Below are 16,671 nucleotides of genomic sequence, written 5' to 3' on the forward strand. Positions count from 1 at the left end.
GCTTGGGGACAGAGCCAGGGCCCTAAGGGCAGAGCCGGGTTTCCAGAGGTTGGGGCCTGAGCTTACTAGGGTGGGGAACTGGCCATGGAGAGTCAGGACTCTGGGAGGTGGCTGAGATCTCAGAGGCCTGAATCTGAGCCCGAGGGAGGGGCTTGGGCAACTGGGGGCGGGGCTAGAGTCCTGGTACAGAAAGGGAGTGGAGATTTCTGGATGAACCAGGACTCTGGGAAAGTCCTGGGGGCAGAAATAGGCCTGGAATGGGAAGAGCTGGGGAACTGGGACAGAGAGGACAACTAGGATACAAAGAGGAGGAACTGGGGAGAGGAAGGGGGAGCGTGGGGCTTTGTCTGGCATCTTGGGGGCTTAGGTCTGGGTTGCTGGGGACCCAGAGAGATGGAGGGGGCTCAGAAGGGTGGTGAGGAACAGTGTGGTGGTGGGAGGCCCAGAAATCCCCTGTGGGGAGCTTAGCCTCACTTTCCCGCCCCAGGCCTGGGCCCATAGAGGTGTCTAGTGTGTGTCCCGGGAACCTGTAGGCGGCTCTGGGAGCTTCCTAGGGTTCCCCCAGGCTCACTGATTCCCATGCCCAGGACATGCGTGGGCGCTACGAGGCCAGCCAGGACCTCCTGGGCACTCTGCGGAAGCAGCTTGGTGACAGCGAGGGTGAACGCCGCGCCCTGGAGGGGCAGCTGCAGCGCCTGCGGGACAAAGCCGAGGGGGCGGCCCAGGCCCAGGAGGATGCCCAGCGCGAGGCCCAGCGTCTGCGGAGTGCCCTCGACCTCCTGAGCAGGTGCCCGGGAGGCTGGAGGTGGGGCCTGAGGATGCCAGTGTCTGGATGCTATGCCAGCCCGGGCCGGTACTGTGCATTTGTGCTGATGCGGTGGCCGCTAGCCACGTGGCTCTCTAACACTGAAATTATTTGGAATGTTTAAAAAGTGAAAATGGAGTCCCGCAGTTGCACCAGCCACATTCAAGTGCTCAGTAGCCACAGCGGCTGTTAGAACATTTCTGTCATCTCGAAGAGTTCTGTGTATTGTTTTTCTCTTTGAAAGTGTGATTCATCATAAAAGCTTGAAAAATGGAGGGAAATGAAAGGCAGGCCCTCCTGACCTCCTGCCCTGGCCCTACTGCTTTGCTCCCCAGCAGCACTGAGGCAGCCAGCGTTCCTGGGCTGCTGCCCCGGGTCACGCTCATCGCCACGTTTTTGCAACCCTGTCCCTCCCCTCCCCTGGTGGCCATAATGGCCTGCGGAGCAGGAAGCTGTGGGATCTGGGCAGATGCAGCCGTACTGGGTCTGCTGGAATTGAGGAGCACGGGGTGGTGCTGTATCACATGATCTCGCAGAGCTGGCTGCACAACTGCCCTGGTGTCCCAGGAGCCTGGCTTGGCCTCTTTAATCTGGTGGGGTGTTGGAGAAAATCCCTGTGTCTCCATCCATTCCACTGGGTTTCAGGTTGGGGAAAGAAAGAAGGAAAGGAAAGGAACTGCATTTTCCTCTGTCAGGAAGAATCCACTCTCAGGAGATGTGGCTAAAATGAGGTGGTCATGGGCAGGATCAGGGAAGGCTTCCTGGAGGCAGGTGCCTTAGAGCACCAGGGATGTGGCTTATGGCGAGGCAGCAGCCCCGCAGCCCTTCCAGCCCTTGCTCCTCTCGCCCCCCAGGGAGAAGGACAGCCTGGCCCTCAGCCTAAAGGTGGCCCAGCAGCAGGCTGAGGAGCTGCGGCAGGAGCGGGAGAAGCAGCAGGCGGCACAGGAGGAGCTGCGGCGCCAGCGGGACCAGCTGCGGGAAGAGCGCGAGGACTCGGCGCAGGACAGCGCGCGGACGCGCAGGGAGCTCGAGCGCAGGTGAGGTGCCTTCCTGCCAGGGCCACTCTGGTGGGCCTGGGGGCTCCCGGGTGGGAACTGTGGAACACCTGCTGTGCTCCCCCTACAGTCCTCCTACATTGAGTGCTCCCAGCACCCCTCTGAGGTAGAGTGTTCTAACCCACCTTTTTTGGGAAACTGAGGCTCAGGGAGGTATAATCACCTACTTGGGACAGGGAGCTGGTAGGAGGTAGAATGTGAGTGATAGTAATTAAAATCCCAATCGTGGGCCTCCCTGGTGGTGCAAGGGGTTAAGCACTGCACTATGAAGCAATCCGCAGCCTCTGCAGCATGGGTTCGATCCCCGGCCAGGGAGTAACCCACATGGCGCAGCAGACCTCTCCTGTCTTGCCTGCTGCTCCCCTCAGCAGTGTGTTTCAGTAAATCCACCTGTTATGCTCCCCACTCTGTCTCTGGTGAATCCTTTCACCCTCTGCAACTCTGGCCTATACCCAGCTCTTCTGTGCAAAAATAAATTAAAAATTAATAAACGTAGAGCAATGATATTCATATTACTAAATGCCAGCTGCTGTTTGAAGCAATTAGAGTCTCTTATTTAGCCCTAATGATAACTCTCTGATGTAGGAGGTACCAATGTCCCCATTTTATAGATGGTGAAGCACAGAGAGTTTGTGTAACTTGCCTAAGGTCACACAGCTAGTTAGTGGAAAAGCCATTACTTGAACCCCAGCATTCTGCCTGGGTGAACCTCTTAATCACTGCACTGTTGTCTCTTTTGATAAGTAAATAAGTAAATGGTGGTCCATCTAGGTAGTGGGTATTCTTTATGAAGGCCCTTGGGGAGCTAGGTCAGGGACTATTTTAAGCACTTCAAGTGCAGAAAGTCATGTATCCTTATCGTGACTTCACGATGCAGGTGTTACCCCGTTTTACAGTGAAAAGAGTCACAGAGGCAGGCAGCTCTGGGCCTGGCTGTCCTTGTGGGCGGGGCTCCTGCCTCCAGCCCCCAGCCTGCTCCAGGCCATCTGACTTCGGGGCGCTCTGGGCTGGGAAGTGACATGGGGCCCCGGCCTGCCCTCTGTCCCACAGCCACAGACAGCTCGAGCAGCTGGAAGCCAAGCGCTCGGGACTGGCGAAGGAGCTGGTGGAGGTGAGGGAGGCACTGAGCTGTGCCACGCTGCAGCGGGACATGCTTCAGGCTGAGAAGGCCGAGGTGGCCGAGGCGCTCACCAAGGTGGGTCCCCATTGGCTGCCCCACCATAAACTTACTTCTGCCCTCAGCCCCAGGCCTTCCCACACGGGCCACAGACCGACCCCTGTTTCAGGCTGACTTCTGACCACAGACTTGACCTCTGGCCCCAGCCATAAGTGAATTGACCTCTTCAGTGGTCACATCCCTGTTTTTCCAGATGCTGGGGCCGTGTCTGTAGTATAGGGTCATGCAATCCCAGCTCTGGGATCAGGCTGGCGTCTCTAAAGTTGGGAGACAGTCCTTGGTGGGGCTCTACCCCACTCCCGTAGTCTGGGTCCTGAGTGATACCAGCCCTAGACCCTGTTCTGGGGGACCCCTGTCCTCTGGCCTGCCCTTCAGCATGAGCCAGCGAGATGAGGGCTGCTCTCGCGTGAATCTGCGGCGTGTGCCTTGTAAACAGTTTCACAGGCAGCAGGCTCGCCACAGCGGTTACTTTCTCTCTCATGTTGTGTCTCTGTGTCCCCCCCTCCTCTGAGGGGCCTGTCTCCCTGCTTCCCACCTTCCTACCCTCCGGCCCTGGCCCCATCTCTCCTGTCTTCTCACCACACATCTTTTTCTGTCTCTGTGTCTCCTGCCCTACGTCTCTGGCTCCCCGGTTCCAACCCTGCAGGCTGAGGCCGGCCGCGTCGAACTGGAGCTCTCAACGACCAAGCTGAGGGCAGAGGAGGCCTCTCTGCGGGACTCCTTGTCCAAGTTGGGTGCCCTCAACGAGAGCCTCGCCCAGGACAAGCTGAGCCTGAACCGCCTGGTGGCCCAGGTATGTGCCAGCGGCCACCTGCCGCTCTGACCCATCCTCCCCACTCAGAGACTTCACTGAAGTGTCCAGCCAGTCTCGATCCACACGCCCCACGCCCTGAACCCCTCTGTCCCTGTCCTTGCCCGCCTTGGTGCCTGGCTCTCTTTCTGTCTCTCGTTCTCTCCCTGACTCTGTCTTCTCTCTCGTGGTCGCAGAGAAGAGATGGCTTCCCTTCTCCCCACTTCCCACTACCCCCCCAGGGAGCCTCCCCTGGGCTGGTGGCGATGGGTGGGTGCAGGGCCGGGCTGCTCTCACTCACCCCCAGCCCCGCGCCCCCACAGCTGGAGGAGGAAAGGGCAGCCCTGCTGGGCCGGCAGCGGCAGGTGGAGCAGGCGGCTACCTTGGCGCGGGAGGAGCAGGTGCGGCTGGAGGAGCTGAGGCTGGAGCAGGAGGTGGAGCAGCAGGGCCTGCAGGGCTCCCTGCGGGTGGCCGAGCAGGCGCGGGAGGCCCTGGAGCACCAGCTCCCCGCACTGCGCCAGGAGCGCTGCCGGCTGCAGGAACAGCTGGATCAGGTGGGTGTGGGGTGTGGGGTGTGGGAGGGGCCCAGGTAACTCACAGGCTCAGGAGCCTGATTCTGGGTTCCAGTCTAGCCTGGTCTCTGCTGGCTGGGGACCCTGGGCAAGCTCTCCGACCCTGCTGGCCTGTCTGCTTGTCTGTAACATGGGGCTGCGAGTTGTCATCACGAGGGGTTGCTCCAAAGAGCACGCCTGGGTCTCTAGCTGACAGATCAGCACCTGGTAAAGAGGAAAGATGGGATAATAGGTAGGGGTTTTAGCCCTGGAGCCTGAGCTGGAGGGGACCACAGGCGTCCAGATGGTGTCTGTCCTGGGAGGACAGACGGTTCCCAGGCCCCAAGGCAGAGAGTAGGACTCTGGGTCCCCACTCTGAAGCCCTCAGAGTGGCTCTCCTTTGGTCTGTTTCTCTGTAAGTTTTAGGGTGCATAAAACGTCATTACTCCCCACGCTGAGGACCCTCAGGTTTGCATGCATGTGCGTTACAGGCCCAGAGAAGGCTTTGCTTTGCCCAAGTACACACAGCACATCAGGGCAGAACCTGGGCTCCAACCCAGGTCTTTGTGTGGCAGACCAGGGCTGGGTGAGGTCCAGGGCTGGGGTGCTGCATGATGAGCAGGCTGGGGGGTGGGGGGGTGCTCACGGTGTCCGGGTGGGGGCCAGCTCTCCCGGCAGCTGAGCGGGCGGGAGCAGGAACTGGAACAGGCTCGACGGGAGACGCAACGGCAGGTGGAGGCGTTGGAGCGGTCTGCGCGGGAAAAGGAGGCGCTGGCCAAGGAGCGGGCGGGCCTGGCGGTGCAGCTGGCAGCAGCTGAGCGTGAAGGCCGGGCTCTGTCGGAGGAGGCCACACGGATGCGGTAAGGCCTTGGCTCTGCCCAGCCCACTCTGGGGGGTCTGCTTGGGGCCACCCTGGGACCAGCCATGCCCCCACGTTGGCCCACAGGCCAGTTACTTAGGAGCCGGACTTGCCAACCTAGCTATGCTCAGGTTCCCTAGGGAGCGTGGCCCTGCAGGGCAGGGAGGCTGGCACCCAGCCCACGACTGGCCACGCCCTGGGATCCACAGTTTCCTGGGGCCCAGGAGACTGAGTCCCCAGCCTCAAGGATCGTGTGTGCTGCAGCTTGGAGAAGGAAACCCTGGAGGGCAGCCTGTTTGAGGCGCAGCGGCAGCTAGTACAGCTCGAGGCTCGTCGGGAGCATCTAGAAGCTGAGGCACAGGCTCTGCTGCTGGCCAAGGAGACTCTGACTGGTATGGGGGGACCAAGGGTGGGAGTGGGGAGCACTGGGTTCCAGTCCAGACTCTAAACTGTCAAGTTCTGTTGGGAGCTTTGTATTTGGAGTGTAGAAGACCCAGGTTCGAATCCTCCTGCTGCTGTTTGGATCTGGGCTACCCAGAATGAGCCCCTACCCTGCCTCCCCTGACCGTTAACGGTGGCTGTGCCCACCTTCTGAGGCTGTTGCCAGGCTGAGGCAAGGAGCTCATGTAGCGGTGTTGGCACAGCGCCTGGCTCAGCCCACGGTGCCTATTGTTTATCCTCTTGGGAGCTGGGAGTTCTGAGTTCTCTGCAGAGCCACCGTTGCTTTTTCAGCCCCTCTTCCCCCAACTTGCCCCACCCAAAACCTGGGATTCTTCTCCCTCAGCATGTACTAAGCACCTGCCTGGGTCATAAATTAATTTTCCTGTCACATCTATCTTGGGCGGACAGAATCAGGAGTAGAAAGGCTGGCAGAGTCTCTGGAGGGCTTCTACCCCAGGAGAAGGTTTTGAGGTTGCCCAAGTGGGGTATACCCTCCCCATGCTTACCTCCATCAGTGCTGCCAGCTAATAGTCTTCCAAGTATGTTCATGGCCATCAGTCATTGAAGGGGAGACTGGGGAGCTGTGTACCTCTGGGGGCCACCTCTCTCCCCTGAACCTCATCTTTAAATTGGGGTGAGATCAGCTACCTAGGCATGTTGTGAAGCTGTGATGACAGGAGACCTCCCCTCATCTGTAGATCCCACTCCACCTCTAGGTCTGGCCCAAAGTGAGCACTAATGCTGGTTATAGTTTTGCTGTCATCCCCATTGGGTGCTCTCCTCATCTGTCATGTCATCCCTTGGATTTCCTTCCAGGTGGGGGGAGGGGGACAGGGCTAGTGGGCCTGTGCTGCAGACAGAGAGGGAGTGAAGCTTCTCCAAGGGGACCCAGCCTCAATGCCAGGGGGGCCCTCTCCCCTCTGGGATTTTGACTACCTGGCTCTCTTTGCCTGAGTCTGCTGACCCCCAAAGTCCTAACCTAGCCCCCCTCTCCTCCTGTGCAGGGGAGCTGGCAGGCCTGCGGCAGCAGATAACAACTACAGAGGAGAAGGCAGCTCTGGACAAGGAGCTGATGGCCCAGAAGTTGGTGCAGGCTGAACGGGAGGCCCAGGCCTCGCTACGGGAGCAGAGGGCAGCCCACGAGGAGGACTTGCAGCGGCTCCAGCGTGAGAAGGTTCAGGCAGCTGGTTTGGGATGGGCGGGAGTCTGAGCCACTGTCCTTTGTGACCGCAGATGACTTACCTTTTTCTGCCTCAGTCTTCACGTCTGTGAACTAGAACTTTGTCTCTGTTCTAGAGGCTCTGGGGGAAGCTGGAAGGAACCAGTGGGGATATTTTATCAAAGATACAGATTCCTAAACCCCAAGTGATCCTGGTGATCAGCCCTGGTGATCCTGATATGGGGAGGGATCCACTACCACATTTTGGAAATAATAATGGGATGTATATTAGGAAAGCACTTTCATTGGCTAAAAAGTGCTATTTGCATATGAAGGATCACTGGGACCTAAACACTAGAAGACAGAGCAGAGGTGTCCAAGAGCAATGACCCTGAAGTTATAGTGCCTGGGTTTACAACTAATCTTGGTCACATACTGGTTATGTTACCTGAGGTTTCTGTGCCTTCATTTCCCCATCTGAAACAATGGAGATATTGATAGATATAAGGTATCGTGAGGATGAGGTGAGAAAACTCCTGTAAGGAGTAGAGCAGAGTGACTGGCACTTAGTTGGTGCTCCACAGATGCTAGATATTATCTTACTGGGGACTCTAGAGTGGGCCTCAGCCCAGGGACCTGAGTCACCCATCCTGAATCCTGCTGCCTCCAAAGGACGTTCAGTGGCTGCACAATGGCCGTTCACACTCTTCTCCAGCAGGTGGCACTGAAGCATCTGGCGTGTCCCACAGTTTCTAGAGACCTGCTGGGGCCAGGCACTGTCCCAAGTGGACCCTTCTTTGCCTGTGGGTTCTACTCACCTACTCAGTCCCCAGGGACTCCTTTGCCCTGCCTTTCTCTCCCGGCACTGCCTGACTTGGCCTCTCTTAATGCCATCAAATTTGTGCTCCTTCCTTTAGCTACTCTGCCTGTCCAGCCCCCCCCCGCCCTGCCCCCCGCCCCAAGTCATTCCTCATGGCTGGTCCTTGTCCCCTCGACTCCAACACCCAATCCTAGTTTTGCTTTCCAAGCTTTTAGACAATTCAAAATTGCTCTCCATTGCCCTAAGTCAGGCCCACCCCTCTCCACAGCCCACAGGGCCTCGTCTGGCCTGACCATATCACTCATTATATCCCAATCATATTCCAGGCTCCGGTGACCCTAAATGCAGTGGTTCCCTGGACGTCATGCTTCCTCTTTCCTCCAGGCTCCGCTCTTAGCCTGGCTTCACTTTCTTTTCTCTCTTTACCTGACTGACTGGTGCGCCTCTGACCCCCAGGCCAGGTGGCCGCTGCTCCGGGCTCACAGCCCAGCCCTGGTGTGCCCCCCACCGCCCTCTCATCCACTCCACCTTGTTTGTGGTGCCCCAGCCACCTGGCCTGCTCTCGGGGTCTGGAGCACATGTGGTTCTTGTTGCCCTGGGGTTGGTGAGGGGCTTCCTGGGCCCACTGGGTCACACATACCCGGGCCTGACCCCTAGGAGGTGGCCTGGCGGGAGCTGGAGGTAGAGCGAGCCCAGCTGCAGAGCCAGCTGCAGCGAGAGCGGGAGGAGCTGCTGGCCCGCCTGGAGGCCGAGAAGGAGGAGCTGAGCGAGGAGATCGCTGCCCTGCAGCAGGAGCGGGACGAGGGCCTCCTGCTGGCTGAGAGTGAAAAGCAGCAGGTTTGTGAGCGCTGGTGCGGCCTGAGCCCTTTTCTAGGCTTGTCCTGTTCAACCCTCCGTAGCTGAGACCTAGATGTCCCTGTCTGGACCACAGTTTCCTCACTGCAGGATGGGAGAGTTATGGGGTGTCTGTGAAGTGTCACTGAGACCCACATTCAGGGAGCCCCAGCCTGGCACACAGTGGGAGCTGGCTGGGGGACAGCTACCTTGTGACCCCATGCACTTCAGGAGAGCCGACCACATTCTCCCAACTCTCCTCTCCTCCCGTCCTTCCCCAGGCTGGGCATGGGGTTCCCCTGACTGCCTCTGAGCAGTCCTCACGAGGCCCTCTGCAAAAACAATCAGCTCCTGGCTTTCCCACTGTGTACTGAGAAGGGCAGACTGCCCAGTCTCCCCTCCTTACCAGCTGTGGCAACGTGGGCAAGTCGCTTACCTCTCTGAGCCTCAGTCTCCCTGCCTGTCAAATGGAATGCTGAGGGCGGCTGCTGCAGGGCTGCCGGGGCGCTCAGTGAGATCGGCGAGCTGTATCCATGTCGGGTCCTTTTTGGAGGCTGCAGAGGGAGGGGATGAGCCCAGGGTCTACCTGTGGTGGACCAGTCACACCCCCAGTGGGCACATTTCCCAGGGTGGGGGTGAAAGAAAGACCCCAGCATGCCCTCAGAACCAGCCAACGCCCCAGGCCCCTGGCTCCTGCTCTGCCCAGGCCCTGTCCCTGAAGGAGTCGGAGAAGACGGCGCTGTCAGAGAAGCTGATGGGCACGCGGCACAGCCTGGCCGCCGTCTCCCTGGAGATGGAGAGGCAGAAGCGAGACGCTCAGAACCGCCAGGAGCAGGACCGGGTAGGGTGGGCCTCAGCCTTGCCTGGGGGAGCTCCTCTCTAGGGCGAGGGCTGGCTGTGCCCTGGAGAAGCCTCTAGGCTGCTGGGTAGTTCACGCTTCCCTGGGAGTCCCCATCTGAGGTGGTGGCGCAGCTGGGCCCAACTCTGACAGAATCACCAAATGCGTGGGCAGCCGAGGGTCAGATGTGCCAGCAGGAAGGGGCGGTGGAGTGGACCATTCAGCCAACCCAGTTGGGAGCAGCAGGGCCAGGGCCTGGCAGGCAGGCCTAAGGAGTCTCTCTGCCCCAGAGCACCGTGAATGCCCTGACATCTGAGCTGCGGGACCTGCGGGCCCAGCTTGAGGAGGCTGCTGCGGCTCATGCCCAGGAGGTGAAGAGGCTGCAGGAGCAGGTCCGAGACCTGGCCAGGCAACGGGAGTCCTGCCTCCGTGAGGTGAGATGCTCCCTGGTCTCCACTCAGGAGAGTGTAAGATTTGTCCCTGCACTGGAGGACGTGAGAACAGCCAGCTTAGAAAGGAGGCAGCAAGGATTTCTTAAACCCATGTGGGACTCAGGGCACTCAAAGGGGGCTGGGCAGGGGTTCTGCCCTCTTGGGGACCTCCAGGGGATGATTCTGACTGATGATTAGTTCAGGCTGTTGCCCCACAGACCCCAGCATGCTCACACCCTCAGTGTGAGTCACTGCGCCAGGCTGGCGGCTGTACCCTGTTGCCAGAGCTGTGGGGAAGGGCTGGTTTCCGCCAAGGCCGGCTTGAGTGGGGCCATCCCACCTGTCCACACAGGCAGAGGAGCTCCGGACGCAGCAGCGCCTGCTGGAGGATGCCCGAGATACGCTGCGGCGGGAGCTGCTGGAGGCCCAGCGCAAGGTGCGTGAGGGCCAGGACAGCCGGGAGGCCCAGAGGCAGGAGGCTGCCGAGCTGAGGCGCAGCCTGGGTGAGGGCGCCAAGGAGCGTGAGGCCCTGCGGAGGTCCAATGAGGAGCTGCGGGCTGCCGTGAAGAAGGCTGAGAGCGAGCGCATCAGGTGGGGTGATTTGGGGGCCGTCTCTGTCCTTCACCAGGCCCTGCCCTTCCCAATAAATGTTAGCCCTGGAATCTGACTTAACTGCCAAGATCCTGGGGACATCACACATTTGGGGAGTTTCTGTCTTTAAACCACAGCCTGGCACTTGGGTCATTTTAGGTGAGGGGGCAGTGGGCCAGGCTGGGTGCAGACCCTGTACCCCCAATCTTGCCATCACTCTGCAAACTAATGCACATGATCTCCCCACGCCCACCCCTACTACTCTCCACCTCTCTGAGCTGAGGGCCCCATCTAGGCCTGGTGGCTCAGCTCAGAGGGGCCACATGGCCAGGCAGCCCTTGGAGTAACACCAGGCCAAGCACTGGCCAGATGTGTGCCAGGAATTCAGGGAAGGGGTGTAGCGCCGCACACTGTACTCCGCCCAGGACTTGGGTCTCCCTCTGAACTCTGCTCTCCACCTAATGCCCCCACCCCCTCCAGCCTGAAGCTTGCCAATGAAGACAAGGAGCAGAAGCTGGCACTCCTCGAGGAGGCCCGGGTGGCCGTGGGCAAGGAGGCTGGGGAGCTACGGACAGGGCTGCAGGAGGTCGAGCGTTCACGGCTGGAGGCTCGGAGGGAGCTGCAGGAGCTCCGGAGACAGGTACTCTCCCCAGCCCTGCACCCTCCCCGCGCGGGGCTGCAGGCCCCTGGACCAGTAGCACCCCCGACCATGTAAAACCAGGGGCAGGAACTATAAGAAGCTAACTCTTAGTTAGCTTCGATATTAATCGATGAGCTTTGGGGAGTCCTTGAACCCCTGAAACTATGTACAAAAGTGTGTGTGTGTTTGTGTGCATCCACATTCACTGTTCTCCAAGGAGAAGGTCTGGAGTGCTTGTCCAGTTTTTAAAATTCTGAACAAAAGGTTGAACTAAATTAGGAGCTGCCAAGCCTTTTTGGGAAAAAGCCCAAGAGTAAATATTGCAGCTTTCTGGGCTCTGCAGCCTCTGTTGCAGCTACCCAACTCTGGCGTCGCGACAGGAAAGCTGTCCTCTGTAATTGAGGGGGCGTTCCATGACAACTTGGCTAATGGACACGGAAACTAGATTTTTATATCATTTTTATGTGTTAAGAAACAGAGTTCCTTTGACTTTCTGTCAACCATTTAAAAATGAACCATTTTCAACTCTTTAAAAATGTAAAAAGCCCACAACACGTGCTGGAGAAGATGTGGAGGAGAAGGACCCCCATTACACTGTTCGTAGGAATGTGAAACGGTGCAGCCATTTTGGAAAGCAGTTTGAACTTATCTTAAAAAGCTAAAAATGAGACTACCGTATGACCTAGCAATCCCACGCTTGGGCATCTAGCCAAAGAACATGAGACCATCAACTTGAAAAACCATATATTTTACAGTGTTTATGGCGGCGTTATCTACAACGGCTGGGAAAGGGAAACAACCTAAGTGCCCACCGATAGAGGACTGGATCAAGAAGGAGTGGCATGCTACACAATGGAATACTATTCAGCCATAAAAAATTTACAGCGAATTGGAAGGCATTGGAGGGAATTATGTATAGTAGAGCAAGTCAGTGTGACAGACAGATTTTCAGCATTTACGTAGTTGATGATTTAACAAAGCAAAATGCTTATAAATACGAGGGGCCTGTGTGGGCGATCTGGCTGTGACATCTGGCCCCCCACTGATTATCAGGGTGGGTTTGGCAGATCTGGCTGGTTAGGCAAATGCCCCCTCTGCCCTCAGCACTCTATGGGCTTCCCTCTTGAAGCTGTGTGCTCCGTCGAAGAGCATAGCCGTCCTCAGATAAAAAACTGTTCTCTTGTCAAGGGTTTGCCAGCAGCTGAGCTCCCCTGCTGGACCTCCAAACAAGTTCTCAAGGACCATTTGTAGGTAGTCAGGCTCCCAACGGTCCAGAGGTATCCAAATGAGGCACTGCCTGTGGTCGTCTGCCTTCCAAAAGCCCTCAGTGGACACTAATAAATGAAATGAGGCTTTTGAGGCTAAGAAGGGGGAAGAGAGGGAGCTTTAAAAATAATTTTTAAAAAAGCAAAAAAAAAAAAAAAAAGAGTAGAAGTCATCCTTAGCGCCAAGTCTTATAGAAACAAACAGAAATTGACCTGTGGGCACTAATTTGCCACCCCTGAACTAGATGATTTCCCAAACTCCACAACTGCAAGCGTTTCCTAAGTTTCTGCTGGAATCGAGGCACTGTCCCGGACCCTGGCCTCTGGCTTTCCCATTCCGGAAGCCCTGAAGAGCAAGAAACAGCCCCATTTGGCTCCCAGGTTCTGCTTCACCCAGAATTATCTCAGCCTGAATAGCAGATCCTCTCTACCTCCCACCTCGGGCCCCGTGACCCAGGCCCCGTCCTGATGGGTTGACGTCTTGGGGAATCACAGGAGTCCCTGAGAGGTACTCACGTGTGTGCCAGGTTCATCCCGGGTGCTCTGGATGCTCTGGCATAGTCTCGTGTTCCCATCGCTATAAATAGGGGCTTAGAACACACTGTTAGGTTCCACTTGTCTGAGATCAACTCTCAGTCAGCTGCTTGTGGGCTGTGTGACTTTGGACAAGTCACTTTACCTCTCTGAGCTTCAGTGTTCTCGTCTATTAAGTAGAGATGCTATGAATCCTTACCCCATTTAGAATTGTGTGCAGAGGAAATGAGTGAATATGAGTGAAGTACTAAGAACAGGGCAGGATGCAGGGTAAGCACTCCGTACAAGTGACTCATCATGGGGGAGGTGGGGGTGCAAGGCAACCTAGGGAGTGTGGTTCTTGCCCTCGCAGAGCTTCTGGTTTACTTGGGGTTCAGCCCTTGCGCCCCCTCCCCCCCGCCACCTCCCCAGGACAGAGTTAGGATTAGGCGGTAAACTGAGGTCCTTGGTGCCCAGGTGCCTGGCCTGGCTTAACCTCAGCGGAGTTGTCCGGGGCAGGAGCCCAGAGGGTTTGGGTGGTGCTTGATGCAGGTGTCCCTAGAGCAGTGGGGCCTGAGTGCCCTCTGGGCCAGGCCTAGACTGGGCAGGGTATGGAGCAGACTGAATAGGCTGCCTGAGGGCATTCAAACACCACCCCGGGCTAGAAGGCTGAAGGTACCAAGAATGTGTCTCAAGCCCTCTCTGTGTCCATTCTCTCCCCCAGATGAAGATGCTGGACAGTGAGAATGCCAGGCTGGGCCGGGAGCTGGTGGAACTGCAGGGCCACCTGGCACTGGGCGAGCGGACAGAAAAGGAGAGCCGACGGGAGGCCCTGGGACTCCGACAGAAGTTGCTGAAGGGCGAGGCCAGCCTGGAGGCTGCGAGGCAGGAGGTAACAAAGCTGGGTGGGCAGGCTGTCTGGAGGGGGCGGGTGCTAGGGGGCAGTCAGGCCACTCTGTGCCTCTCTCCTCCCTCCACAAGAGACAGGTGGGGCGTCCAGTGGTGGACTCATCTGAGGAACCACTCCTGGGACTTTTCCCTGTCCCCTGCTCCTTGAGAGTCTTCCTCAGATATAACAGTAACAACAACTACAAGAACTGTGGCAGGGTGCGGTAGGGGGACATCTGTACATATAACTCTGATTTTCCCAACAGCTTATGACGTAGGTACAATTAACTGCATTTTAGGCACTAAAATTAGGCACACACTGAAGCTCAGAGAGGGCAAGGTATCCACCCAAGGTCACACAGCCATGTAGGTCTTTCTGACTCCAATGCCTACTTTCCACCTTGCTTTCTCGTACCATTTCATGGCGTTGGCTCTACTGTGTGACCTTGATGAAGTTACTTAACCTCTCTGTGCTTCAGAGCACTCATGGGATAGGGGATGTGTGCAGGTCCTGTTGCTCGATAGGTGGTGGTTTCCAGTGAAAGGGATGTGTATGAGGATGCTGACGCTAAACCAAAGAGCTGTGTGAGAGAGGAAGCTACACTCCCTCGGTAAATCATTCTTGTTACAAGCCCCTATCATGTGATCCCTTGATAATCATGTGTACCAAGAGGCAGTGTGGCCAAATGTTGAAGAGAACAGCCTCAGGAGCCAGTGTCTGACTTTGAATCCTAGCTCTCAGCTGTGTGGCCTTCCCTTAGGTTGCTTAACTGCTCTGAGCCTCGGCTTCCTCATTTGTAAAATGGAGATGATTCCCAGTGGTAAGGAGAGTTGATATTTTTTGGAAAGTACTTAGTGCCTGGCACTGACAGGTCCTCTCTGTGTTAGCTGTTAGTTCATTATTAACACACGATGTATTGCAAGGCATATACACAGAAGGAAGGGATTAAAAACAGCCTCCTCCCGCACCCCTGGATGTTCCTGCCTCTCCTGCTTGGGTGGGCCCCACATTTGGGCCAGTGGACTCCACACTGGGCCAGGGAGGAGGCGTGCCTGGTTTGCGGGGCCGGGGGCTGACTGCATCTCGGGGCTCCCCTTTCCCCCACCCACGCCCCCCACCAGCTCCAGGGAGCCCAGAGGAAGCTGCAGGAGCAGGAGAGCGAGTTCAGGACCCGCGAGCGAGGCCTCCTGGGGTCCCTGGAGGAGGCGCGCGGCGCCGAGAAGCAGCAGCTGGACCAGACCCACAGCCTGGAGCTGAAGCTGGAGGCGGCGCGGGCCGAGGCTGCGGAGCTGGGCGTGCGGCTGAGCGCGGCCGAGGGCCGGGCGCACGGCCTGGAGGCGGAGCTGGCCCGCGTGGAGGCGCAGCGGCGCGCGGCCGAGGCCCAGCTGGGCGGCCTGCGCTCCGCCCTGCGCCGGGGCCTGGGTCTCGGCCGCACGCCCAGCCCAGGGCCGCTGCCCGCGCCCGGATCCCCCGCGCGCGGCGCGCCCTCCGGAGGTGAGCCCGGCGGCCCCGGGGAGGGAGGCGCGGGGGGCGCCCTGGGCTCGGCTCGGCGGAGAGCGCGCCCGGCGCCTGGCCACGCCCCGCCTTTGATGAGCAGCCGAAGGCCCCGCCCCTTGGCCTAGTCCCGCCCATCAAAGAGACCCGCCCCTCGCCGGGCCACGCCCCTCACGGACCACGCCCCTCTTGAGGCCTCGGCCCCGCCCCCCGCCGAGGCTTCTCCTTGATCTTGCTTTTATTTATTTGTATTTAGTACTGTTTTTTAATTGACGCAGCTTGATGTACATGGTTCCGCGCCCCTCCCTTCGCTTCCTTTTAGTGGAGTAGAGTGCGCTGCTCAATGCCCCTGACTCCGCTGAGTCTTTGAACTTCTATCCTGCCCTCTCTGCTCCAGCCCCCTGTCCCCCTCAGCCCCCTGTCCCCAGCTGCAGATCAGGCATGTGACCCCAACATCTTTCCCGGGCGGATCTATACAGCCCGAGATTCTCCCAGTTTTCCTGCCCCGTAGCCAGGAGAATGAGGCAGGGAAGACCAGGGAGTGAGGATGACCTTTGGGGCCACAATTTCCTGATTCATAGGGCCTAGAAAATAACCCATTCAATGGTAGAACTGGGGAAAATTCACTCTAGAATACTGAGCTGTGGCCTCTTCAGATCTACAGGTTTAACCTCAGGATCCCATTTCTTCATTCAGTTACTCAATGAAGCACCTACTATGTGCTAATTAAGTGCCTACTATGTGCCATAAACAAAACTGATAAAACTGCTTTATGGAGTTGGTAGTTTAGGCATGGGAGTAGTAGACAATATAAATTAAATATAGAATGTCGTGGGTGGTAGTTAGGCATGAAACATTAAGGGAAAGCTAGGTCAAGGGACTTTGCTGGCAGAATGTAAAATGCTATAGCCACTGTGGAAAATAGTTTAGTTCCTCAAAAAGCTAAATTTAGAATTACCATATAAGCCAGCAGCTCCACCCCCAGGAATATGCCCCAAAGAACGGAAAGCTGGGATTCAAAACAGTTTATACCCATGTAAAGTAGTAGTTGTAGTAGGAGTGGTAGAGGTAGTGCTAGTAATCTTCATTCACTGTAAATGTGGAAGCAACCCTGGTGTCCTGGGGGAGATGACTGGCCGAACAAAACGTAGTGTGTGGGTCCCAAAGAAAGACCATCATCTTTATTAGAAAGGGTTTTTTTTTTTTTTTTTTTTAATAGAGGCATGCTTTATTTATTTGTTTGCTGGTTTGTTTGTTTGTTTTGTTTATACATGCACTGGGTACAGTCAGAAGCGCGGGAGGGAGGGTGAGAGAATTCACCAGAGCCAGAGCGGGGAGCAGAGCAGGCAGAAGGACCGAAGTACACTGCTGAGGGGAGCAGCGGGCGGCAGGAGAGGTCTGCGCGCCATGTGGGACCCTCCTCCGGTGGCCGGGGAGCAGCCGGGGATTGAACCGGCGCCGCAGAGGCCACGCGCAGTTTCGCAACCCAGCGCTCAACCGCTGCGCCACCGGGGAGGCC

At 57.4% G+C, this 16,671-nt stretch overlaps 1 protein-coding gene across 2 annotated transcripts in view; it reads left to right on the top strand.

Moving 5' to 3' along the window:
• CROCC (ciliary rootlet coiled-coil, rootletin) overlaps positions 1–16,671 on the top strand; it is a gene marked incomplete at both ends in the record, with an annotated part of 36,569 nt that overhangs the window by 10,643 nt on the left and 9,255 nt on the right. For both annotated transcript variants that reach the window (XM_084242871.1, XM_084242872.1), the window contains 15 exons: positions 588–787; positions 1,660–1,842; positions 2,911–3,055; positions 3,684–3,830; positions 4,151–4,381; positions 5,045–5,238; positions 5,502–5,629; positions 6,683–6,852; positions 8,315–8,494; positions 9,198–9,332; positions 9,620–9,763; positions 10,113–10,351; positions 10,832–10,991; positions 13,494–13,661; positions 14,780–15,152. In XM_084242871.1, the coding sequence (XP_084098997.1) occupies positions 588–787; positions 1,660–1,842; positions 2,911–3,055; positions 3,684–3,830; positions 4,151–4,381; positions 5,045–5,238; positions 5,502–5,629; positions 6,683–6,852; positions 8,315–8,494; positions 9,198–9,332; positions 9,620–9,763; positions 10,113–10,351; positions 10,832–10,991; positions 13,494–13,661; positions 14,780–15,152 (2,797 nt within the window). The remainder of the gene's footprint in view (positions 1–587; positions 788–1,659; positions 1,843–2,910; positions 3,056–3,683; positions 3,831–4,150; positions 4,382–5,044; positions 5,239–5,501; positions 5,630–6,682; positions 6,853–8,314; positions 8,495–9,197; positions 9,333–9,619; positions 9,764–10,112; positions 10,352–10,831; positions 10,992–13,493; positions 13,662–14,779; positions 15,153–16,671) is intronic.

This window comes from Talpa europaea (assembly GCF_964194135.1).
Source record: "Talpa europaea genome assembly, chromosome: 9".
Classification (NCBI taxonomy): Eukaryota; Metazoa; Chordata; class Mammalia; order Eulipotyphla; family Talpidae; genus Talpa; species Talpa europaea.